Source organism: Heterodontus francisci, chromosome 48, assembly GCF_036365525.1.
Source record: "Heterodontus francisci isolate sHetFra1 chromosome 48, sHetFra1.hap1, whole genome shotgun sequence".
In the NCBI taxonomy this organism is placed as follows: domain Eukaryota; kingdom Metazoa; phylum Chordata; class Chondrichthyes; order Heterodontiformes; family Heterodontidae; genus Heterodontus; species Heterodontus francisci.
The window spans coordinates 5503509-5530705 of record NC_090418.1 but is presented as its reverse complement, the minus strand read 5'-3'; the positions used below and the strand labels follow the sequence as shown (position 1 = coordinate 5530705).

General features: G+C 46.3%; 1 protein-coding gene across 1 annotated transcript in view; it reads right to left on the bottom strand.

The window, feature by feature from the left end:
- Positions 1 to 1497: 1497 nt before the first annotated feature.
- Positions 1498 to 27197, bottom strand: part of cntrob (centrobin, centrosomal BRCA2 interacting protein) — a 39270-nt gene continuing 13570 nt past the window's right edge. Inside the window, exons 6-20 of the mRNA XM_068023977.1 lie at positions 22535 to 22651; positions 20929 to 21045; positions 18871 to 18969; positions 17672 to 17908; positions 17223 to 17369; positions 16386 to 16519; positions 14560 to 14685; positions 13076 to 13247; positions 11398 to 12181; positions 9741 to 9931; positions 8712 to 8802; positions 7690 to 7875; positions 7155 to 7293; positions 6508 to 6586; positions 1498 to 5203 (exon numbers count right to left, since the gene is read on the bottom strand). Coding sequence (XP_067880078.1) covers positions 5057 to 5203; positions 6508 to 6586; positions 7155 to 7293; positions 7690 to 7875; positions 8712 to 8802; positions 9741 to 9931; positions 11398 to 12181; positions 13076 to 13247; positions 14560 to 14685; positions 16386 to 16519; positions 17223 to 17369; positions 17672 to 17908; positions 18871 to 18969; positions 20929 to 21045; positions 22535 to 22651 — 2766 coding nt within the window. The 3' untranslated portion in view covers positions 1498 to 5056. The remainder of the gene's footprint in view (positions 5204 to 6507; positions 6587 to 7154; positions 7294 to 7689; positions 7876 to 8711; positions 8803 to 9740; positions 9932 to 11397; positions 12182 to 13075; positions 13248 to 14559; positions 14686 to 16385; positions 16520 to 17222; positions 17370 to 17671; positions 17909 to 18870; positions 18970 to 20928; positions 21046 to 22534; positions 22652 to 27197) is intronic.

The window sequence follows — 27197 nt, the reverse complement described above, 5'->3', positions numbered from 1 at the left end:
ACTTCCTCAGTACTGTACTGGGAGAGTCAGCCTTTGGGAGGTGCTGCCAAATAAGGAAGGGAATGCAGTCCTGAGGTTCAGTCATACTGATACCATGTGAGTGCTCGAATGTGGGTCTCCAAGTATGAGGAGGTCAGGTCCTTTAAATTGAAGAATGCCATCAGTGGGAGGACTACTACTATTTATCCCTCAACCATTATCTCGTTGCTGTTAATTCACTGTCACCTTTCATACAGTACAAAAGTAACTCCATTTCAAGAAGTACTATAATTGACTATGAAGTGCTTTGGGATGTTCTAAAGTCATGATGGACACTATATTCCTTCCCCTCCAAGTCAACCACCACCTGACTTGGAAATATATTGCCCATTCCTTCACTGTCGCTGGGACAAATCCCTGGAACTCCCTCCCTACCAGCACCTTGCCAGTGACGTGCACATCATTTGAATTATATATTTTTTTAAACTGCTCCCTCATGTCTCTTGTCCCAAGGTTTCAGAAATGCCCAAGTCAATCAACCATGAATAAGTGGGACACATAGATCTCTTTGGGGGTTGCAGCATCGGCAGTTATATTATTCAACTCTTCATCCCTTCACTACCAGTCAATGTCTCAGCCATGGCTCAGTTGCTAGCACTCTTGTCTTGGAGTCAGAAGCCCATGGGTTCAAGTCCCACTACAGAGACTTGAGCACAAAATCGAGGAAGACAGTGCTGCCACTGTGGAGATGCCGTGTTTTGGACAAGACCCTAAACCAAGGCCCTGTCTGCCCTCTCAGGTGGCCGTACAAGATCCCACGGCACTATCCGACATGTCCTGACCAATATTTATTCCCCCAACCAACACTTATTTAACAGCTGTTTGTGGGAGCTTGCTGTGCACAAATATGGCTGCCACCTTTCCTACATTGCAGCAGTGCTGACACTTCACAAAGTACTTCATTGTCTACAAAGCACTCCAGGACATCCTGAAAGGTGTAACATAAGTACAAGTCTTTCTCATCAGCACAACAACTGCAGTGGTTCAAAGAGGCCCACCACCACTTTGCAAAACAACTGGAGATGGGCAATAAATGGCAGAGGTCGCCCATCCAGAAAACAAAGCAAAAAAATAACCTGGAGTGTCAGCATAGACCAGGGCTTCAAATCTTGGTTTGGGGCTAAAACCTCAAACCTTTGGACCCTGTATTGACACACTTATGCATGAAAGCAGCACTGTGGAAGGCTTTCAACCACATTTGTTTCTCGCATAAGCCAGTTACCATCAGGGCCAACAAGCTCAACACACCCCATCCTAGCCCTGCTTTCTCATCGCCTCAGCCCCTTGAATCCCTTACAACCTACAGGCTTTGAAACCCAAGATAGGCACTGGGGAATCAATAACCCTTTAACTCCTCTGCCACACTTGATCCTCAGACAGTTACACCCAGCGACCAACATGTAAATCTCTTGAAGTCGGAGCAACACAGACGTTAAAAGATTTTGTGAAAAGGTTCCATAAGGTTTATTATATAAAATCCATATTAAAATAAGGTATTTAAGTTTATTAAAAAAATGCAGAGACACACACACACACAAATATGAACAGTCAATTGGATAATGATACGATACACAGCAAATGCAAGTTAGAAAAATCAACTGGGATAAGGGGGAAGTTATACGGTCACACAATCCTTGTGGAAAGTACATATTAAGTGCGTATATATAATATTAAATAGTGCAGCACATTGAAGGGGATTTAGTACCCTGGAGGTATTTGTATGGAAAACTGCATAAAGACCATGGGCTTCTTTAAACTCTGCTAGATACATTTCAGGCATCTATTAAAGCCCTTTGCAAACGAACAGGCTTGAATTAAATCAGTGATTTGCAAATGGAGGTCATGGAGCAGGTGGTGTGAAACCTGGATTGCTGGGAGTGCACCCACGTCTGTTCACTGCTGCCTCGGTACCGGGAGAGTAACCAGGAAAAGCCACATGGTTGCTCATTCATCACCGAAAGGGAAAATCAGGAAGAAAGTGTTGGGTTGACAATTAAGTGAGCAGCTCAGTAAGGCACAAGTCACATTTTATTTGACAGCAGCTGCAACGACTGGCTTAGTTTTGCAAGCGGGCACAAGGTACAGGATAAACAGCAAAAGTGGTTTTAGAACACAGGGCCCACCCACTGCCCCAATCCGCCCCCCAATGAGTTACTTCACTCTTTGCAGGAGTGCCTGGAATTATATCAGTGGCCACAGATTGTGCCCAACACACAGCAAACCTTGAAAGCCAACCGATTAAAGATCTCATTGTGCAAGCTGATGAAGCCTTCAGGTTTAACCAGCCACTGCACTTTCCCCAGCAGCGCCTGTCAGTGTGCAGGGCTGACTATGCACTTAGCCAAGCAATGTCAGGAGAGGAGGGTATCAAATACTTCCTTGAAAGAATTTTATAAGATTAGCTTGCACATCCCACTGCATCATTAAAGCCCAACTCAGGTTGGCTGCCTTGATTTCCAGACAAGGGGCAAAGGCAAGTTATGCAACTGGGCATCTTAAACTACAGGCGAAGGGAGAGGAGCTAATAAGCGGTATAACGTAGAGGACAGCTGCAGATGGTAAAGTACCAGCAGGATTAAAGAATGTTTGATGTATTCTTTCGCCTATGTTTACTTCCACTGCTCAATCTAGCTTTAGGTGCAAGGTAATTACCATCATTTACTCTAAATGCCCATGTACCTCGGGCATGTTTTAAAATCCACAGAAATTTGCGGAATTTAAATAGAGACCAGAGGTGAGAACAAACCAAAAATAAAAAATGTTGCTGACACGTTAGCATGAACTGACCTGTTACTGATTTCCGATTGCAAAAGTATACATCATTTTGGTGGTGGGGTGCGTTTCAATGCTATTTACTTCATGGTAGGTGAACATGTTTGGGCAAGTTCAAACACCACCACCCCCACCCCAAGCTGAGCAAGGGGCTGGGTGAGTTGAAATACTGGACGGGGCTCAGCTCCATCAATGACCCTTTGTCCTTCTTGCAAGTTGTGTGTGATTAAATGGTATCATGATGCAAGGTGGTTTGAATACAAGAGATAAAAGCCTTTGGTAATTACAGAGGATGTGGAAATGCTGAGAAACTGCTGACACGTCCTGGGTTTCCGGTGAAGCAGGAGAGGAACGGGTCAACTAGCACCAAGTTTCAAACCAAATTTACCGTCAAACTCGCAATATAAATAAATGGTATATAAAATAAGCCCTGTAAACCGGGTGTTAAATACATATATTTACACAATCAGCTATGAGCTAGCGATACAGCATAACTGGGTAACATAAAAAAAAATCCAATGTTGCTCACCTCTCACATGATAAACCTCACAAGGGATGAGCCTGAATTTCACACACAATAAAACAGAAGCAACGCCACCCTTCATTAAATTAATTCAATTGTACAAAAGTCATCCACTCTTTTATAAAGTGTGCTGGAACACAGTGCAACACCTAGGACAACACATGTGCGCTGGTCAACTATGAGAGATCACGGAAATAAAACACCAGCAGCAGACAACTGCTGTTATTGTGCAGCCAGAGCTGGTAAAAGAAACGTACTGGAATCCCCAACTGTAATATTCTAAGAGAATGCAGCTCAAGACTACATTTTAGCTGTACCACTGATAGATCAGTGAACGTTGAGCACCCTGATACGATTATCTTAAGCTACTCGTAAAGACACAAAACATCTCAGAAAAATAAACCTTACAAAAAAAAAATCAAAAACTGCTGTCGATATGGGAATTATTGCTATTTGCACTAATGCTTTTGTTTTTTTTTTTTAAGACTTTTAAAAGCGCAGTGCAGACTGCAGCCTTGCTAAGTGTGCTTCTAAAATCAGGAGCCATTGTCACAGGAATTAACCAATAAGATGTATCAGCAAGAGTCAACGCAATGAACATGGATGTGGAAAAACAGTCCGGATTCTGCTTGCAAGATAAACACAGATGAGGATGGGTATTTGGGCCAATCTCACCTCCATAGAACACACATACAGATGTCACAGCAGAGTGTTTGGTCAAATGCGAGTTGACAGCACGGTAAAGATTGCTGCCAGTAAAATGGGAGACAGATAGAGATGGCAATACAGAAAAAAAAGGAGCCTAAAAAAAGGAGAGAGAGAGAGAGAGAGAGAGAAACACAGAGGAAGGGAGAAAGAATTGAATCAGTGCAAGTGAAACAGCTGCAGGAAGAGAAACAATTATTTTCATGGGTAACTCAAAAGGAGATTAATTATTAAAATGGTACACAGGATGCAAATCCAGATTCTTACCTCAAAATAAACCAGGAAAACAAGACTATAAACAATATAGAAATGGGAGAAGAGTAAATGTAAAGACAATAAAGTAGGGAGAACTTCTTGCAATAATCTGTGAGGCCAAGTACTGGAAGTTAATCTCAACATAATTCACAGTACACCCTCTGAGCCCACTAGTACATTAACTCCTCCACACAATGTACTGTGATGGAGATTAATGACTGGGGTAGAAAGAGCCTTTCTGAGCCAAAATATCTCATCCCCTCGTAGTTCAGATGCCTACAATTCAAATCTGACACGCTGGACAGAGCTACCACCATTTAAATGTGGGGCATTCCTGGGTTTGGTACAGTGCTGGTTAGATCCGAGGTAAAGATCCCTACTCTCAACCCCATCAATATTCCTCAGACAGCACCATGTAAACTTTTCCTACATTCAGAATCTCCCGTTATTAATTCAGCAGCGAGCTGCATTTGGGTTTGTGCCGTGAATGCTCCATATCCTACTATAGGGCACAGTTACAGCTGGTACAGAGGGGCATCACGGCCCTACCCCTCTGGCGTCACATCTGACGAGCCAGTATTGAAAACTGTTGTTCCACCCTTCAAGTTCATTGCAAAATTGACTACAAGGAGAAACTCGATCACGAAGTCTTGCCAACACCCATGACTCAGCTTGTGCGAATGGGCTACCCTGACCGGACCATGGCAAAGGGAGTGGTCACTGGAATTACTCCCCGGTGTTGGTGACTGGCTTTGCTCCTACTCATCTCCAGATCGCTGTCTTGGCTCCTTTGCTGCCTGTCTGGGTGGGTGGTGGGGGTTTCTTCCCCGGTTTGCCAGGACAGGAGCTCTTTTCCGTCGCCGTCTTGTTGGCCGAGAACCGTTTCTGGTTGCTCTGTCCTGACAAGCCCTGAAAAGGGAAAAGGTGGGCAGGGATTATCAAACAGATATTAACCCTCTGTTAGTACTGGATAAAAGCCTCAAGAAATAAAAAAATTCGGAGAGTGAAGCCAGGGATTGGGTTACCGAGGTGGTGATGGTACTCTCTCATCACTGGGACCTGGGATATGAATGCAGCCCAGAATTCTGGGGCGAAAGTCCCCTCTACTGACTGAGAGTGAAGTGGGTTTGGGACTCAATCTCAGCCTCATTCCTAGTGGGTTCAAGTCCACAGCACCAAACAACAATTAGCGTTTTTAATAATATTGAGATTTACGACAAAATATAGACTGTTATTGTAGTGGCGAATCGATTCCAAAGCAAAATTCTACAGATGCTGGAAATCTGAAATAAAAACAGAAATTGCTGGAGATACTCAGCAGGTCTGGCAACATCTGTGGAGAAAGAAACACAGTTAACGTTTCAGGTTGATAAGCTTTCATCAGAACTGGGATAAGTTAGAAATGTTACAGGTTTTAAGCAAATGAAAGGAGGGAGGGTGGAAAAAGAACAAAAAGGGAAAGACTGTTTTAAAACTATGAAGGGATGGGGCAGAGAAGATTGAAACAGACTGTTTTCAGCGGTTGAGATAGGGGACACAAATGCCAAATCAAATGTGAAAGGTTTAGGAGAGGACAGAAGAAACTTTGAATTTAAACAGAGAATAGAGACACTGTGGGATACATAATGGGAGTTGGTGATTGAAGCAGATACCACATCAACATGCAAGAATAAACCAGATAGGCGGTTGAAGGAATGGGGAATATAAAAGGGATATGGGAACAGGATGGGCACATGGGATTAGGATATAGCTCATGTGGAGGGTAAACACCACAGATTCATCGATGCGTCTCAGATGATGCACCCAAACACTTGGCCCACCAGGGAGCCTTTCCCTGCTTATTGCATAAACAACAGACAAATAAGCCTGCATTTTCAATCCCTTCCAGGTATATTGAACACAGACTAAACTGAGAGCACAGGGCATTGCCAATTCAATATGATCCAATCTCGAGTTATATCGAGCCTACACAGCATAGAAACAGGCTATTCAACCCAACTGGTCCATGCTGGTGTTGATATTCCTCCTACCCTTCTTCATCTCCCCTTATTAACATATCCTTCCATTCCTTTCTCCCTTATGTGTTTATCCGCTTCCCCTTAAATGCATCTACACTATTTGCCTCAACTACCCCTCGTGCTAGTGAGTTTTGTGTCGATCTCCCAATCCTTGCCCAGTCCTCTGGCCAGTGGGAAACAGCCTCAGGCACGCACCTCTCTCTTTGCCATTACGTTTAACTTCTGATCCAGGTTTCTTCGAACAGATGTTCCCGTACTCTCTGATCCCTCTGGCCTGTGAAGGAAGAACACGAGAGGCCGTTAGATGGCGCAGTTAGCCTTAGGTAAAGGCCCTGACTATTCCTGTGTGGGTAATGTACATGTGGGTGCATTAGTATTAATAAATCTTAGCAGAGTACCTTGGGCAATCATTAAAAAGCTCCTTTAAAAGGGAAGGAAAGCCGTGAGGGCAATACATATTATTTAGAGTAGCCCCAGTGTGTACGTAAAAATATTAAATCATTATTTGACTAAATTCTACCTCAGTGGAGGTCACACACTTAGATGAAATTGCATAGAATTTACAGCACAAAAACAGGCTATTCGGCCCAACTGGTCCATGCCAGCGTTCACGCTGTAACCTTTCGTCGGAACTGACGTATCAACCTGAAACACCAACTCACTTTCTCTCTGCACAGATACCGCCTGACCTGCTGAGTGTTTGCCAGCGTTTGTGTTTCTATTAAGGCAAATTAAACCAGTGGTTTGCTGACATGTTTGGGTTTTAAAATTGGTGACCACAAATAGGGAACTATAAATGCGGAGGTCGTTGCTGCACGGCAGAGAAAGAGGCTTGTACTGACCCGTTCGGCTGGATATCCCTCAGGTAGGTGAAGAGTTCGTCCATGGCTGGTGCTGGTCGGTCAAAAGTATTGTAGTACGTGCTCAACAGTCTCGAGAGCTCGCCAACTTGCTTGGGCGATAGCACTCCGCCTGCAGACCCTACACCAGAAGGTGAAAGTACAGCCTCTTACAACATGTCAGAGGGGTTCAAAGCGCTGCACAGCATGCGCAACACAACAGCGATTGTATTATAATCAACTAGCCCAATGCTCTTGTCTTTCACTCTGTAAAATTCAAAAAGTCTGCTGCCCTCGCACCAAGTCCGGTTCACCCATCATTCCTTTGCCCCATCATTGGCAGCTGAGCCTTCAGCTGTTTGTGGGATCTTGCTGTGCACAGTGTGACTGCCAAGTTTCCCACATCACAACAGAGGCTACAAGTAATAAAAAAAAAAGTACTTTGTTGGCTGAAAGGTGCTATAAAAATGCAAGTTTTCTTTCACGTTAAAATGCCCCAGCGCTCACTTCACTGGACGCAAACACAGCCCACTCGCACCTGATTTCTGAGGGCTCTGGGGTGCCAGCACCCGCTGCAACGGGACATTCTCCGATGGATTGATCTTCACCTTCTGCACGGCGCTGCTGGGAGGCTTGCTGCTCTGCACGGTTGCTAACTGTCCCATCGGCTGGGGCCTGACGCTCTCCCAGTCACTGGAGCAATCCCTCAAAACTGGAGATCCTCCTGAAAGGGGAAAACACTGCATGTTATAGAACCCAAGGGACACTTTCTAGCCTGCTTGCAGTGTGAGATGAAGCGTATTAATTTCAGTGATTCCCTCCATGTTTTGCAAAACAGTAGCAGAAAAACTAGGGAAGTTGGGGCTGTCGAGCAGAGACAATTAAAGAGCGATTTAATAGGTGTGTTCCAAATTATGAAGCATTTTGATAGAGTAAATGAGGAGAAACTGTTTGCACTGGCAGGTGGGTCAGTAACCAGAGGACACAGATTTAAGATAATTGACAAAAGAACCAGAGGGGGAAGATGAGAATATTGGTTTTTTTTTTTTTAAACGCAGCAAGTTGTGATCTGGAATACGCTGCCTGAAAGGGCGGTGGAAGCAGATTCAATAGGAATTTTCAAAAGGGAATGGGATAAATATTTGTAAAAGAAATAATTTCCAGATTATGGGGAAAGGGCTAACTGGACAGCTCTTTCAAAGAGCCAGCACAGGTACAATGGGCTGAATGGCCTCCTCCTGTGCTGGATGATTCTACAGTAATACATAGATTTAGACTACACAGTCACAAGTCATCAGATTGGCTTCCTTTCAGGAGTTACATGGCCACCGGTCAACCTCTATTTTACTCTGCAGAGAACAGGATCGGGGCTCCAGGGTGGATCACTTTCTCCAGGGTGGATCACAGACACACAACAGAACGGATACTGGCACGAGATTTGAGAGGGTGGTGGGTGCCTGCCGAAATGTACTCCAGCAACAATCAATGACTTCAGGAGAGGAGGGGAAAATTTGAAAGGGGTCCCAGAGACACCGAATGACAAAGATTGCCTCCTCTTACCTTGCTGGGATGCTGTGTCACTCTGCGCTACATTCGGCTTCTCTGAATCCGGACTGGTTTCCACAGGCTCCCCAGGCGATCGGTCCAAAAGCTGAGAGAGCAATGTTAAAAAGTTAAAAAAAAACACAAGAGGCCTCTTCCAGCTTTGCAGAAAATTTTCTTCTTAGGTCTTTTCGCGGACACCAACTCCGGGCATCCAACCCGGAAAGGAAAACTTGCCGAGGGTAGTTACACTGGGACTCGAGCAATTACTGCGAGTCCAGCTGCCAATCGGCAACCTGGTTCATTTATGAGGAAGTGATTTGTCACCTAGCTTTTCTTTGGTTCAGAATTTTAATTAACAAATTGCAGAATAACTAATTGAACTTGCTCTTTCCGTGGGCGAGTCCTGGGCCCCGCACTCGGGCAGGAAGCATTGGCCTTGAAGTGGGTGCAGCACACAGATTCACCAGAATGAATCTGGGGCTGTATGTGTTAGGGAATGTCAGGAAGCATTTCTTCACACAAAAGGTAGTGGAAATCTGGAACTCTCTCCTCCCTTCAAAATTCTGCTGGGGCTGGGGCTCATTTGAAAATTTCAAAACTGAATTCAATGGATTTTCGTTTTTCAAGGATATTAAGAGTTACAAAACAAAGGTAGGTAAATGGAGTTAAGGCACAGATCAACTGCGATCTAATGGAATGGCGGAGTAGGCCCGAGGCCCTTAATGGCCTGCCCCTGTTCTTAACAGTTGTTCAATGATAAACACAGGAACTAAGACAGTAAAACCAAAAGTGCCCTAATGGTTTGGTGAGAGACAGGATGCCCAGTGTGGAACGATACCAACATGGCCCCAGGTTTAAACTCAGAGATTGTGTCGCTGGCTTGCCCGGTGGCTCTGAGACTGGTGAACAAAAGCCTCTCCTGTCCCTCATGACCACGCCCGTCTAAGCAAGACTCACAGCCCACACGGATTGCGTCTCCTACCCATCAGCGGACAAAGCTATATCTTTCTGCTCGAGGATTGTTAATGCAGACAGTCCACCTACCATCTGGATGTAATACTGAAGCTCGCTGCTTTGCGAGCTCTGCTCCTGGGAGGACTGCACCCCCGACGATTCGAAGCTGCTGTTCTTGGTTGTTCCTCCCTCGCTTGGCTGCTGGTCTTGAGTCTGCCCGCTGTCATCAGCATCGTCAGTGAACGGGTGCTCAGCCAGCTCGTCTGCATGGGGTCCGGGGGCTGCAGCAAGAACAGCGAGACAGTAAAAGCCCACTGGAAGAGGTCCCAAACACCAGCGCCAACCCTTTCAGCATCGCATTCTTCTACAAACAGGGTGAGAAAACGTCTCCCCGCAAGTCGACATCTTGTCCACGCATCTCCCTTTTCACACAATATATCAAACTGAAGCCCTGTCCTTCTGGGTGTTAAGAGATCCGCAGCACTTTCAAAGAAGAGCAGGGAGCCCTCCCAATGACCTGGTTAACATTCCTCCTTCATCCAACACATTAAAACACAAATTAACTAGTCATTAATTGCTTAATAGGGGATGGCGATAGCGCAGAACTGGCTGCCAAGCCTACATCGCTGGTTAGGCCACAGCTAGAATAGTGTGTACAGTTCTGGTCACATTACAGGAAAGACATAATTGCTGTGGAGAGAGAGTAGAGGAGATTTACAAGAGTGTTGCCAGGGCATGAAAGTTGCAGCTATGAGGAAAGATTGGATAGGCTAGGGTTGTTTTCCTCAGAACAGAGGAGGCTGGGGTGGGGGGTTGACTTAATTGAGGTGTACAAAAAAAATGAGGAGTCTAGATAGAGTAGACAGGAAGGACCGGTTTCCCCTCGTGGCGAGGTCAATTACCAGGGGGCACAGACTGAAGGTGATTGATAGAAAGATTAGAGGGGACATGAGGAAAAGCTTTTTCACCCAGAGGGTGGTGGGTGCCTGGAATTCACTGCCCAGATCAGTGGTGGAGGTAGAAGCCCTCAACTCATTTAAAAAGGGTACGTGGACATGCACCTGAAGTGCTGTAACCTGCAAGGCTATAGACCAGATGCTGGAAGGTGGGATCAGACTGGGCGGCTGGTTTTTCCAACCAGCACAGACATGATGGGCTGAATGGTCTCTTTCTGTGCCGTAACTTTTCTACGGATTTCTATGGAAAGAGTCACTGCATTGCCAACAGTAATTGAGATTCCAAGGCACTATATAAATGCAAGTTTGATCATGAAAATATTTAGAGGATAGGAATATAAAGACAGACTTGCATTTCTATAGCGCCTCTCGCAATCTACGGGCCTTTACAGCCAGTGAAGCACTTTTTGAAGTGTTTGTAATGCAGGAAGCGCAGCAACCAATTTGCACAGAGGAAGCCCCCACAAACAACAATGTGATAATAACCAGATAACCTGTTGCAATGATGTTGGTTGAGGGATAAATATTGGCCCCAGACACAGGGGAGAACTCGCCTGCACTTCTCTCAATAGCGCCATGGGATCTTTTAAGTCCATCCCCAGGGGGGCAGACGGAGCCTCAGTTTAACGTCTCATCTGAAAGATGGCAGCTCTGACAGTGTAGCGCTCCCTCAATGCTGCACTGGGAGTGTCAGCCTGGATTACGTGGGACTTGAACCCATGACCTACAGACTCAGAGGAGAGAGAGTGCGCTACTCACTGTGCATCTCTGAAACTCAGGTCCTGCTTTACCTGTCATCATGGTCTCGTCCACCTGTGGCTCCAGAGGGTGGAAGCTGGCATGACTGAGGAAGCTGTAGTTTAGTAGCTGGCTGAGGTCCTCCAAGGAGGGCCGGTTGGGTAGCAGTGGGAGCATCACCGACTGGTTCTGGCTCTGCTCAGAGTACAGGAAGCTCCTGGCCACTGGTGGGTGGTTCCCGCAATGAGAAGTGCACTTGTCAGCCTGCTGCAGGTAATGCTCGTGCTTTAAGGGGGGGTTCAGCGTTTCTGCGGCATTTGAACCCACGGTACAGTGGCTGCTGGGTACGTTGGCTTGTGGGTTGAACTCCTGGTCTTTGGCTGCCACGGACGCCAGTCGCTGAGAGAAGGCCTGCACCACGGGCTGCAAAGGAATGGCCTGAGGAAAGGAACCGTGGAAGTTGCAACCGTCCTGCGCAGAAACACCTACGGTCTCGCGAGCCTCTCGGTGAGCATACGGCAGCTGTCCGCTCTCGAACCCATCCCCGGAGACCTTGCAATCTGGAGCCAGCTCACGCAAACGGAGGTCGTTCCTCTGACTGACCCAACCCGGCAGCTCCGAGGGATGCAGCTTGACCAAGTTCCCATGCGCTTGGGTCCCAGGTGCCCGAGAGCCTCTGGCGTCGGAGGAATGCTTCGGCCGGTCGGTGTCTGAGGCAGGGACTGTGTAAGGCACCGTGGAGGAAGACGAGAGATCAGAATCGGTGGCTGCTGAGGTAGACAATGTCCTGTTAAGCTCTCTATAAATGGGCACTTGGTCATAATGAAGGGCCGGTTGCTGCAGGAAACATTAACACAGCATTATTAGAACTGGAACGAAGCTAAGCACAGAGAAAGAATTACGTTAGAAAACATTTATTTGACCACACTTGTATTATACCATCAATGTAAAGTGGTTTTGGTACAGAAATGGCCCCTACCTACTCCATGAATGGTGTTTCTATAGCTATGGATAAAATTACAATTTCAGGAGTCTTGACAGACTTGAAACTCAACTAGTCCAACCAAGGCAGAGAAGCAATTAACATAGCTAACACAGAGATCATACCTGGGACCTTTAACATCGAATGTACAGCATAGAAACAGACTATTCTCTCCACTAGTTCATGCTCCACACGAGCCTCCTCCCACACTACTTCATCTCACCCCATTGGCAGAACCTTCTATTCCTTTCTCCCTCATGCGTTTATCCAGCTTCCCCTTAAATGCATCGTCACTATTCACCTCAACCACTCCCTGTGGTAGTGAGTTCCACATTCTCACCACTCTCTGGGGAAAGAAGTTTCTCCTGAATTCCCGATTGGATTTATTGACAGTCTTATATTGATGGCCCCTAGTTCTGGTCTCCACAAGTGGAAACATCTCTTTACCCTATCGACCCCTTTCATAATTTTAAAACAGCTCCATCAGGTCACCCCTCAGCCTTCTTTTTTCTAGAGAAAAGAGACCCGACCTGTAAAAACTTTCCCGATATCTCTCGTTTTGCTCAATACCGTCTCAAGCATCTTCGCTCATCAACATCAGAGGCTATTAAGAGGTTGAGTGGCCCGGGGATGCAACAACTTGAACATTCGCCCTCACAAGAACACGTACGTGGGACAAGGACAGGCGGGGACCCTGCGACTCAATTACCCTGTGGAGTTCACCTGCGAGGTGTCTCTCAGTCACCTACCGGCAGTCGCTGGTGGCCACGGGGTGAGTCGTCGGACATCAGCACCTTCAGTGCCTCGTTCCAGTGCGACTGCATCATGCTCTGCAATTTGGTCACCATCTCGCCTCGCTGCACCTCCAGCTTCCTCTTCACCACCAGGAGTCTGCCCGTCTCCTCCTGCCCCTTCGCCAGCCTACAGCCACCGCATAGGAGAAAGACTTGCATTTATATAGAGCCTGTCAATACTTCAGCACGTCCCCAAAGCACTTTACAGCTAATGAAGCACTTTTTGGAAACGTAATCACTGGTATAATGTACAAAACACCTACACAGCAAGATCCCACAATGTGATCGTGACCAGAATTTATATATTTTTTTTTAAAACGACAAAGTGATGATGTTTGAGGGATAAATATTGGCCCCAGGACGAGCTCCTCTGCTCTTCTTCAAATCAGTGGCCGCAGGATTTTTCATGAGGGAAGACAGGGCCGTGGTTTAACGTTTCATCTGAAAGACGGGCATCTCCGACAGTGCTGTGCGCCCTCAGTACTGCACTGGGAGTGTCGGCCCGGACGGTGTGCTCAGCCGCCTGGAGGGAGACTTGAACCTCCGTGCAGTTTGGTTAAACAAGCCATAAATTTAGGATTCCAGATACTTAATCGCCTTCACCACAAGAACAGTAAAACCAGAACAAACACATTCTGAGCGGATTCCTTAAAAAAGGTGTCAAGCTTTTCTTTGTAAAAAAAAATAATGCAACCGTGTGGAATGATTTCAAAAGGAAATTGGATGGGAACTTTTGGGAAAATACACTTAAAGGGCTATGGGGATAGAGCCAGGGAATAGGGGGGCTGACGGGATTGCTCTACAGAGACGGCATGGACTTGATGGGCTGAATGGCCTCCTTTTCCACCATTAGGACTCTATGACATCCCGTCGTTTTGCTCAGTTTGAGAATTTGGTAGAAGTTTGCGGAGGAAATGTGGCAGGAGACAGCAGGACTTGCACCCACAACCAGCTGTCACAGAACTGAGAGTGCAACCCACTGAACCACAACTGACCACCTACTTTGTTCAAACGGGGTCTGGACCTTAAGGGGCTTGTGCAGCGATCAGTACTTGTGCAGCCATCAGTACTTGTTGAGTCACCAACTCCTTTTTAATGCTGCACACTAAATATTAAATGTCGCCTACAAGAACAGCACAGCTCTACCGTGGTTTACAGAGCCTGAGAGTTTAGGACAGAACATTCCCAGAAGTATTTACCAAAAGGATCCTTCACACACAGAAAGATGCACAAGCACACAGCGACTTCAGGCAATCTTCTCCATTGTTGAGGCGTCCCGCAAGAGCGGCAATTAACGTGCCCTCTCTGCTGCGCGGATGCACAGCAATCTGCAACGTACTGCTCAGTGCCAACAGGCCGTGCACGGCAAAGAAAATTAGAGGGGACACTGGCAACAATCGTCTGGGAAAGAGAGGCAGATTTTTAAGAAGATCCCCCACCTGATCTCGTATCCCTCAATTGTGCGCCGGTGCTTCTCCTCCCGCTCCTGCAGTTCCGATTTGAACTCGGCTAACTGCTTGCCCATCTCGTGCTCGTGCTGTGCAGTTAGCTCTAAGATTTGTCTCCTACACAGTAAAAAAATAAATCAAAAAGCAAGTCAAGGTACAGTCACCATCTGCAGCAGGTGAAAGGCCTTGGCCTCAACTGTTTAAACTAGCATTGCTTGTTCTGGTCCTTTGTTGTTCAGTGAGTAGCCGCAGTAGGAAAGTTGAAGGTTCACGTCAGCAGTCCGTGCAAAGTTAGGAGGAGCTTGGCTGCACCGTGGGCAGAAAAAAACTTGCATTTACATTGCATCATTCACAACTTCAGCACGTCCCATCATAGTCAAGTACTTTCTTGAAGTGTAGTCACCGTTATAATGTAGGAAAGGCAGCAGGCCAACTTACACACAGCAAGATCCCACAAACAGCAGTGCGATAATGACCGGATAATCTGTTTTTTGGGGCTGTTGGTTGAGAGGTAAATGTTGGCCAGGATATCGGGGACAGCATCCAGTGCTCTTCGCCGAGTTGTGGCCGTAGGATTTTTTATGTCCACCTGAGGGGACAGACTGGGCCTCAGTTTAACGTCCCATCCAAAAGACAGGACCTTTGACAGTGCAGCACCCCCTCAGTGCAGCACTGGCAGTGTCAGCCTCGATTATGCAATCGAGTCTCTGGAGTGGGACTTGAACCCATGACCTGCGAGCTCAGAGGGGAGAGTACACTACCCACTGAGTAACCCACTGCAAAATACACTTCCTCCCTCTCTCTGGTTAATACTTTGTCAAGTGTGGCACATAATAAAGCAGGCATATAGACAGATAAGTGGGCAATCTGCATGCTAGATATAGCATTACTATACTGAGGAAACCGTTTAAAGATAGATACTGATGAGGAAAGCCATCCGGGCCACACACTTGCTCATCCAGAAAGAATCTACTGCCACAAAATCCAAACTCTTGGAATTAAGTCCTGGATTTTTTTGACTCCAACTTCCAACCTTTCCACATGCTAATCGTTCTGTGCGAGTCTTTCTGCGATTAGTCCCAAGCTACCCTTTGCTATTTGGAGCCTGGGGCACCCTGCTCAGGTATCACGGTGTTTAGGATTTGCTTATGATCTTATCTATCTCTACACAGGGCTGTCGACGCTGCTCTCGAGACATAAAGCATGAGCAGCAGTTTGGACATCCCAGCTGTAGAGGCCCCCATTAGTCTCCCCTTCTCTAGCCCAGTGGTTCTCAAACTTTTTTGGTTGAAGGATCATTTTTCGAATGGATCAGTAATCACAGACCCCACCCCCACCCCTCTAAATGACAATACTATATATTCATAATATGAAAGTGCTGCAGGTAATGAATGTTTTAACGGTTTTAAGAAAGCAAATATTTACCGACAGCTATCAGTGAGATGGGTGTGCCTGCTTCTCATTACAAAGTCAGTCTACCCTTGGCAGGAGCACTGGGAGAGCTCGAGAGGAGCAAGGGGAATGCAGGGGCAAAAGGGGAAGCACAGCATACCTCTGGCTGCTGCTCACTCGTACATTCTCGGTGCCCTGGTCAGTCATCCACATTGCCCATCCATAAGGCCAACCCTGCACGGACCCCAGTTTAAGAACCACTGCTCTCGTCTTTCCTTGTGACTGAGCTGATAGCTTGCCTTAGTCAAAATTGGAAAAATGGATGCCTGGCTCTACCAAGCAGTGAATCACAAGTGGAATACAACATATGTGCAGGTGATACAGAGGACCTCCAGGAGACAGCTCCCTGAATGAGGTCCACTTACCTGTGCTGCTCTCGTACAGCGGCTATCTGACGGGTGCTGTCTTCGTGCACTGATGTTAGTCGCTCGGTCACCTGCTGCTCCAGGGCCATCTTAAACTCCGTCTCACTCTTGACTCTCTGCGATTCAAAGCGTGCCTGCCGTGGGGACACACCATTCTTTTTAAATAGACAACTTGTACAGCTTTACCAAGTACTCTCTCCCCTCTTTTCCTGAAGGCGCAGACACACGTTGAGGTGCAGTTCACCATGTGATGGTCATCCTCCAGTACACGGGAAGCTGAGTCCACAAGTGTCGATGGGCTGTTCAACTATGGAGTGCTTAACACCCAAAGCGGAGCCCGATTTTGTTCAGCATTTGCACAAGCACATTCGCCAGTAAGGGTGACCAGGTAGAGATCAGGAGCACAAATCCTGCCTGGTTCCGCAACCCCACAGCTCCCAGCAATCTGAGATACTGAGGCCAGTAGTTGCACCTCAAATACTCTCTCTTCCAGGATCAGCTATCTCAATACAGGCCGGCCTGCTCGTTACTTCAAGCGAGGATGGGTGTGGGGTACAGAGACCAAGAAACAGAGGGGGCTGGAAATACAGTTTTAAAAATAAAGTGTCTCTTTATATTTTATTCCCCTCAGCAGTTTTCTCCTCCTCCTCACACTCAATCACCCTGGCTGACTTTCTCCCCTCACTGCTCCAGGGCAGAGTCCAACTGTGCACTAGCTACAGCCTCTGCCGAGATCAAGCAGCTCAGCACAGACCATCCCGGTCTGTGCAGCTCGCACTTTCGCACAGGACGGCAGCCCTGATCAACGGAGACATCAGAAAAGATGCACGCACCCACCTTCACAAGGCTGAGTTCCATCTGCAGGTTTTCCTTCTCACGTTTGACTGTGTCCAGCTCAATTTCCAGCCGCTGAAGCTCAGTTTGGACAGACGAGAGGACCTGCTGTGCGTCTTGCGCTCGCTGTGCCTCGCGCTGAGCAGTCACCTGTCCAATGATAAAGTTCAAACTCAACAGGAATCTGGAATGCACTGTTTCTGGTGGGTGGGTGGTGGTGGGGGGGGGAAATGAGATTAATTGGATAGCTCTTTCAAAGAGTCGGTAAGGGCGCGATGGGCCAAATGGCCTCCTTTTATCAACTCTTTTTAATCATATTTGATACGTTTTCTATACAGAAAAGGACCTCCCCTTGCACTTTGAGACTTCACATCTGGAATCACAAATCTTGCGTTTTCCAGTGGCTGGGTGGTTAGTAAACCCTGTCTGCCATCCCCGTCCCACCACCTCACCTTTTCTTTCTCGAGCTGCTTTTGGAGCTCTTCCTCCCGTTGCGCGCTCCTCTGCTCCAGCTGCTTCTCACGCTGGTCGCAGGCCTCGCGTTCCTCTCCCAGCTTGGCATGCAGGGCCTCGGCCCGTTTCCGCTCGTGCAGCCTGGCGCTCTCTGCCTTGTCGCATTCGCCTTGCAGCTTCAGGCAGCGCTGCTGCTCCGCCTCCAGAACCTTCTGCAGCTTCCGGCTCTGTTCCTCCTAAGAGTGAAAAGGAAACAGAGGTGGGGAAGAGCAGATGGATCAGGAAATGCTTCATTTCTGTTCACATTTTACTGGAAAGTCATTGCTACAATCCCTGCTCCAGCTAAAGCCCCTCCGAGTCAAACGTACCAAGTACATTGAAACGCATTAAATTTTCAGAGGGTTTGCGCCAAGAGGCTGCTTCCCCTGGGCTGGACAGTCTAGCACACGGAGTCACAGTCTCAGGATTAGGTGGCGGCCATTTAGGACTGGGATGAGGAGAAACTTCTTCACTCAGAGGGTTGTGAATCTTTGGGACTCATCAGTCGATGAGTATATTCAAGATGGAAATCGACAGACTTTTGGACACTAAGAGAATTGGGAGATATGGGAGTAGTGTGGGAAAATGGAGTTGAGGTAGAACAGTCATGATCTTATTGAATGGCAGAGCAGGCTCGAGGGGCCATATGGCCTACTCCTGCTCCTATTTCTTATGTTCCGTTCCTACACCACCTTTCAAACCAGACAGGCCATGTCAAGTTAGCTAATCGCAGTGACGGATGCACTATATTTGATCTCAACATCCCAGCACTAGCAAAGGGAAGCACCTGATACAATATGAGGTGGGTCTTGGCTTAGTGGGTAGCATTCTCACTTCAAAATCTGAAGGTCATCAGTTCACTTCCCCCTCCAGAGACTTGTGAACATATTCCAGGCTGACACTCCCAGAGCAGATGGGGCCTCGGTTTAACAGTTCATCCAAAAGGCGGTGCCCCTGACAGTGCAGCACTCCCTCAGTACTGCACTGGAAGGGTCAGCCTGCACTATGTCTCTGAGGCGAGGCTTGAACCCAGAAGCTTTTAACTTGGAGGCAAGAGAGAGCTACCCACTGGGCCATGATGGAAACCTGTGTTGCAATTTATATCGGAACTGTGTTGTTCTCTAAACCTGGTGTCAGTCAGGTACAGTATTTCCCTTACCAACATGCCCCTCTCCTCTTCCAACAGACCCTTCTCTTGCTGTTCTTTTTCCAAAGTTTGGTTTGCTTGTGATAAACGGTGCTCCAAGTTGAACAGCGCCTGGAAGGAAAACAGAAACTCTGCGTCATTTCCAGCATCATCTGATCGGATGCCCTTTTGCCTTCTCTTCAGAAGTTTGTGACTCCTCCTGAATGAATGGCTCAATGGGTTCCAGTAAGAGCTTGGCTACAGATTACCGGGGAGCTCTTTGAATGCAGGGCTATGCTCCCAAACCCAGTTGATAACTCTGAACTACCAAAGGGAGTAGTTGAGGCAATTAGCAGAGATGCATTTAATGGGAAGCCATATAAATAGACAAGGGAGAAAGGAATAGAAGGACACGCTGATCGGGTTAGATGAAGTAGCATGGGAGGAGGATCGAGTGCAGCATAAACATTGGCATGGAGTTGTGGGGAATGGCTCATTTCTGCGCTGTATGTTCTGTGCAACCTGCACATTACTGGAAAATGTCTTGTCGAGCCCCTGCCCTCCAGCCGCCAACCTAATCACCAGCATGTAAAGAGAGGGGAGAGAACTGGGAAAACAATTAACCTTATAGACCAAATCTCCAACTTGAGGAGATTCACCTACCACATGTAAAATGAGCAAATATTCAAGTTATCCTGCCCCATCCATTCACTCTGGCCAAGATTTCCTGCACACAACTCCATCACCAGGTGCACAGCAACAGCCAGACAGCCCAAAGGTTTCCCAGTCCAAGCCCCACCTATCAGCATCCAGGCTTTACAGAATGGTACAGCACAGAAGGTGGCCATGCAGCCCATCGTGTCTGTGCTGACTCTTTGAAAGATCTATCCAATTAGCTCTTTCCCCGATAGGGAACATTTATTGGGCATTCAAGCATAAATCCAGCCCCCCTTTTGAAAGTTACTACTGAATCTGCTTCAACTGTCCTTTCAGGCAGCGCATTCCAGACCATATCGACTCGCTGCTTTAACATTTTGTCCTCACAATTGGCCCAGGTACCTAACTGGAAGATTCCCTTGAGAACATTTGATAACAAACATTAATGGAGCATCTCCTTGGTAAAGGGGAAACTCGAGAAATGGGGGGGGGGGGGAGAAAAAAACCATAATATAGCCTGCACACAAGATTATTTTAAGCTATTCTTTCCCATTGGTTGTGTAGAGACTACTTTCATTAAACTATGGCAACACAAGGCAGTGAGAGTCCTGTCCTGCAGAATGCCTTGAAAAATGTGTTGCCTCATTGATGCACAGAACTTACGCGTCAAATCTGTAGCCCTGGGACAGAGAGGTGTTACAGCATCGTTGGGATATCCCTGTTTCCAAGTTTGTGAACTCCAGAGCAGCGTTTCCCCCAAAACTCAACAAGGATTGCCATGAGAGAGTTTCAACAACTAGTACTTATGAGACACCTTTAACATAGAAATCTCCCCAAAGCACTTCACAGAGGGGAAAGGCGGGGGGGCTAGACGCAAGTGGAAGAATTAAGCTCTGAAATTCCCCCCATACCTCTCCGCCACTCTCTCCTCCTTTAAGACGCACCTTAAAAACCTACCTCTTTGACCAAGCTTTTGGTCACCTGCCCTAATCCCTCCTTATGGAGCTTGGTGTCAAACTTTGTTTGATAAACATCCAAAGACACTTCACAGGACTGTTTATTAAGTTAAAGGTGCTATATAAATGCAAGCTGTTGAGAGGTTAGTGGAGAGCACAGTGGAAAAGATGAGTTTTGAGGAGGCTTTTGAAAAGGTGGAAGGCTTTCGGCAGGGAATTCCAGTGAATAAGGCCCAAGATGGCCGACAGTTCGGACACCATTGAGGTGGGGGGGCAGGGGGAATTGGGGTGGCGGAAGGTCAGATTTGGAGGTAGCAAAAGAACACAGCGCACGGACACCCAAGCAAGAGGATAGGAAGCAGAGGTCTCAAAAAGCCACATGTTTCGCCCCATCGCTGGCCAAGAGTTGTATTTCCTCAGCAAGTATTCTCATGCCGACTCCCTGAACTGCTTCCACTTGTGGCTTTGAAGGCCCTACCTGCTGCTGCTTGCCTCGCCCCTTCTCCACAGCCTCGTGCTCCTCCTGCAGTTGCCTCATGGCTTCTGATTTCTCGGCATCATGTTTCTTCCAGCCTTCCACCACCTTCACCAGAGTCTGCCCGTGGAGGAAAAACGCAAATATTTCAACACAAAAAAAAAAGACAATGACTTCATTTTACATCAACAGGTAGGCCAACAGTTTCAAGCGCCCACCTTTTTTTTTCCACCACAACATTGGCGTACATCTGAGCAGTCCACTCTTGGCCCTCCTTACCTCCAAATACTTTGTCCAATACAATTAAGACTCATCACCCCGTCTCCTGCTATGACTCACTGCGGCTGGCAGCTCAAAGTCGTGAACCCCCCTCTCATCTTCCCAGTGTCAGCTATGGCTCAGTGGGCAGCAGTCTTGCCTTATGAATCAGAACGTTGTGGGTTCATGCCCCACTCCAGAAGCACAAAAATCTAAAATGACGCTTTGCGCAGGACTGAAGGAGTACTGCATTGTCGGAGGTGCTGCCTTTTGGATGCAATGTTAAAACAAAGACCCTGTCTGCCCTCCCGAGTGGGAAAGAAGGATCCCATAGCACTACTTAGAGCAGGAAAGTTAATCCCCAGTGCTCTGACCAATATTTATCCCCCAATCAGCATCACTAAAACAGATTAATTGGTCATTGCTGTCTGGGATCTTGCTGTGCAGATATTGGCTGCCGTTGTTCCTACATTACAACAGTGACTACACTTTTAAAGTATTGCATCGCTGTAAAGCATTTTGGGACGTTCCAAGGTCGCAAATGCAAGCCTTTCTATCTTTGGTACCTGCTCCTTCCACTTTTAAAACCCGAGTTAGGCATCCATTACTTTTTACTGATCTCAGTTTACGCTCCGACTCCAAAACAAGTTAACAGCACAGACTAGTTGGGCCAAATGGCCTTATGGAACATTGCTGACGGCCTGCAGTGTAGGATATACTTTTCAAAGATTCACTAGGCTGATTCCTGGGATGTGAAGGTTGCCCTACGAGGAGAGGTTAAGTAGAATGGGTCTATATTCTCTGGAGATGCGAAGAATGAGAGCTGATCTCATTAAAGCATATAAAATTTATAGTAGGTTTGTCAGGTAGATGTTGAGAGGCTGTTTCCCCCTGACTGGAGAGTCTCGAACTAGGGGTCACATCTCAGGATAAGGGGTCGGTCATTTAGGACTGAGATGAGGAGAAATTTCTTCACTCAGAGGGTTGTGAATCTTTGAAATTCTCTGCCCCAGAGGGTTGTGGATGCTCAGTCATTGAGTATATTCAAGATGAAAATGCTAGATTTTTGGGCACGAAGGGAATCGAGGGATTATGGGGAGAGGATGCGAAAGTGGAGTCAAGGTAGAAGATCTACCATGCAGGCTTAAGAGACAGTATGGGCTAATCCTGCTCCTACTTATGTTCTTACGATGCTCTAATGATGGAAAAGGCTTAAGGGGTTGAATGGCCTACTCCGGTTCCTAGCCCTTCATTAGAAGATTTTCTTTCAAGTCCACTGGCACTGTCCACTTCAGCATTAACCAGCGATTACAGGGAGCACGACTGAATTTTTAACCCTTCATCCTCATACCTTATCCAGCTGCTCGATCATGATGTCCTTCTTCCTGTCAGCTGAGACCGCCACGGCCAGTTGCTGCTGGAGTTCCAAGATCTTGTTCTGCAGGGTCTGAATCTGTTTCTCACAGTGCTGCGGTTGGATGGGGGTGAGAAAAAAAAAAAATCAGAGCTCCGCGTCTCAACATTTAATCCCTGTGGGCAATTCAGTCTGTGTATTCTTAGAGAATGTCAGTCATGACAGGGGAAACACAGGGTCTTTGGAGATACATATGGTGAGATGCCTGAATGCCTTTCCTCTTTAATATCTCTCGTGAGGTATGTAGATGGTTTCTAGAGCCCTACCAAAAAAGCTATGAAAATGACAGCATGACACTGCCACTTCAACAAGATTAGACGCAAGTTATTTAACTGCAAGTATTCTTTTCTTAATGCCTCCCAATGACCCTCTCATGGGGTTACTGACAGCAATTCAGACGTTCACTATTTTATAAAGACAGGAACATTGGAAAATGGATTATGCCACTGGATACCTCTTTTAACATAGTAAAACGTTCCATGCACTTCACTGAAGCATTATCAAACAAAATTTGACACCAAACCACGTAAGAGGATATTAGGGCAGTGTGAGGTAAACTAGTGTCTTAAAAGGGAGGAGAAAGAGATCGCGAGGCGGAAAGGATTTGGGAGGGAATTCCAGAACCTGGGGCCCAGGCAGCTGAAGGCACAGCCGCCAATGGTGCAGCGATGAAAAATCGGGAATGTGTAAGAGGCCAGAATTGGAGGGACGCAGAGATCTAGATTTCTGAATGTCTTAAAAAAAAAACTCACATGAATAGCTAGTAGGAACATAAAGGAATAAGTTTCTGCATTACATGTGACCCAGAATATTCTGTGTAAGGGGTAAAAGATAAAGCATTTCCAAGGAATCAATAGATTGTTTTTTATTCAACCTGCAGGAATTAAACCATAAATCCTCTAAGCATCGCGAGAGAGCAAGGACAACAACTCACTGTCAGATATCTGTTTTTCTACATATAACCCATCTGAGCCTTTCAATTAGATTCTAAGCTGTAACTCACTTCCAGGCATCCATTATACTATATATAAACTACTCCGAACCCAATCAATTAGATTCCAGTCTGTAACTCACTCCCAGGTATCTGTTATTCTATATATAAACCCCCGAACCTCTCGATTAGATTCCAGTCTGTAACTCACTCCCGGGTATCTGTTATTCTATATATAAACCCCCGAACCCAATCAATTAGATTCCAGCCAGTAACTCACACCCAGGTATCTGTTCCTCTATATATAAACCCCCGAACCCAATCAATTAGATTCCAGTCTGTAACTCACTCCCGGGTATCTGTTATTCTATATATAAACCCCCGAACCCCTCGATTAGATTCCAGTCTGTAACTCACTCCCGGGTATCTGTTATTCTATATATAAACGCCCGAACCCCTCGATTAGATTCCAGTCTGTAGCTCACACCCAGGTATCTGTTCCTCTATATATAAACCCCCGAACCCAATCAATTAGATTCCAGTCTGTAACTCACTCCCGGGTATCTGTTCCTCTATATATAAACCCCCCGAACCCCTCGATTAGATTCCAGTCTGTAACTCACTCCCGGGTATCTGTTCCTCTATATATAAACCCCCCGAACCCCTCGATTAGATTCCAGTCTGTAACTCACTCCCGGGTATCTGTTATTCCATATATAAACCCCCGAACCCCTCGATTAGATTCCAGTCTGTAACTCACTCCCGGGTATCTGTTATTCTATATATAAACCCCCGAACCTCTCGATTAGATTCCAGTCTGTAACTCACTCCCGGGTATCTGTTATTCTATATATAAACCCCCGAACACAATCAATTAGATTCCAGTCTGTAACACACTCCCAGGTATCTGTTATTCTATATATAAACCCCCGAACCTCTCGATTAGATTCCAGTCTGTAACACACTCCCGGGTATCTGTTATTCTATATATAAACCCCCGAACCTCTCGATTAGATTCCAGTCTGTAACTCACTCCCGGGTATCTGTTATTCTATATATAAACCCCCCGATCCCCTCGATTAGATTCCAGTCTGTAACTCACTCCCGGGTATCTGTTATTCTATATATAAACCCCCGAACCCCTCGATTAGATTCCAGTCTGTAACTCACTCCCGGGTATCTGTTATTCTATATATAAACCCCTGAACCCAATCAATTAGATTCCAGTCTGTAACTCACTCCTGGGTATCTGTTATTCTATATCTAAACCCCCGAACCCCTCGATTAGATTCCAGTCTGTAACTCACTCCCAGGTTTCTGTTATTCTATATATAAACCCCCAAACCCTTCGATTAGATTCCAGTCTGTAACTCACTCCCAGGTATCTGTTATTCTATATATAAACCCCCGAACCCTTCGATTAGATTCCAGCCAGTAACTCACTCCCGGGTATCTGTTATTCTATATATAAACCCCCGAACCCAATCAATTAGATTCCAGTCTGTAACTCACTCCCGGGTATCTGTTATTCTATATATAAACCCCCGAACCCCTCGATTAGATGCCAGTCTGTAACACACTCCCGGGTATCTGTTATTCTATATATAAAACCCCGAACCTCTCGATTAGATTCCAGTCTGTAACTCACTCCCGGGTATCTGTTATTCTACATATAAACCCCCGAACCCAATCAATTAGATTCCAGTCTGTAACTCACTCCCGGGTATCTGTTCCTCTATATATAAACCCCCGAACCCAATCAATTAGATTCCAGTCTGTAACTCACTCCCGGGTATCTGTTCCTCTATATATAAACCCCCGAACCCAATCAATTAGATTCCAGTCTGTAACTCACTCCCGGGTATCTGTTCCTCTATATATAAACCCCCGAACCCAATCAATTAGATTCCAGTCTGTAACTCACTCCCGGGTATCTGTTCCTCTATATATAAACCCCCGAACCCAATCAATTAGATTCCAGTCTGTAACTCACTCCCGGGTATCTGTTCCTCTATATATAAACCCCCGAACCCAATCAATTAGATTCCAGTCTGTAACTCACTCCCAGGTATTTGTTATTCTATATATAAACCCCCGAACCTCTCGATTAGATTCCAGTCTGTAACACACTCCCGGGTATCTGTTATTCTATATATAAACCCCCGAACCTCTCGATTAGATTCCAGTCTGTAACTCACTCCCGGGTATCTGTTATTCTATATGTAAACCCCCGAACCCAATCAATTAGATTCCAGTCTGTAACTCACTCCCGGGTATCTGTTACTCTATATATAAACCCCCGAACCCCTCGATTAGATTCCAGTCTGTAACACACTCCCGGGTATCTGTTATTCTATATGTAAACCCCCGAACCCAATCAATTAGATTCCAGTCTGTAACTCACTCCCGGGTATCTGTTATTCTATATATAAACCCCCGAACCTCTCGATTAGATTCCAGTCTGTAACACACTCCCGGGTATCTGTTATTCTATATATAAACCCCCGAACCTCTCGATTAGATTCCAGTCTGTAACTCACTCCCGGGTATCTGTTATTCTATATATAAACCCCCCGATCCCCTCGATTAGATTCCAGTCTGTAACTCACTCCCGGGTATCTGTTATTCTATATATAAACCCCCGAACCCCTCGATTAGATTCCAGTCTGTAACTCACTCCCGGGTATCTGTTATTCTATATATAAACCCCCGAACCCCTCGATTAGATTCCAGTGTATAACTCACTCCCGGGCATCTGTTATTCTATATATAAACCCCCGAACCCCTCGATTAGATTCCAGTCTGTAACTCACTCCCAGGTATCTGTTATTCTATATATAAACCCCCGAACCCTTCGATTAGATTCCAGTCTGTAACTCACTCCCAGGTATCTGTTATTCTATATATAAACCCCCGAACCCAATCAAATAGATTCCAGTCTGTAACTCACTCCCGGGTATCTGTTATTCTATATATAAACCCCCGAACCCTTCGATTAGATTCCAGCCAGTAACTCACTCCCGGGTATCTGTTATTCTATATATAAACCCCCGAACCCAATCAATTAGATTCCAGTCTGTAACACACTCCCGGGTATCTGTTATTCTATATATAAACCCCCGAACCTCTCGATTAGATTCCAGTCTGTAACTCACTCCCGGGTATCTGTTATTCTATATATAAACCCCCCGATCCCCTCGATTAGATTCCAGTCTGTAACTCACTCCCGGGTATCTGTTATTCTATATATAAACCCCCGAACCCCTCGATTAGATTCCAGTCTGTAACTCACTCCCAGGTATCTGTTATTCTATATATAAACCCCCGAACCCTTCGATTAGATTCCAGTCTGCAACTCACTCCCAGGTATCTGTTATTCTATATATAAACCCCCGAACCCAATCAATTAGATTCCAGTCTGTAACTCACTCCCGGGTATCTGTTATTCTATATATAAACCCCCGAACCCTTCGATTAGATTCCAGCCAGTAACTCACTCCCGGGTATCTGTTATTCTATATATAAACCCCTGAACCCAATCAATTAGATTCCAGTCTGTAACTCACTCCCGGGTATCTGTTATTCTATATCTAAACCCCCGAACCCCTCGATTAGATTCCAGTCTGTAACTCACTCCCAGGTTTCTGTTATTCTATATATAAACCCCCA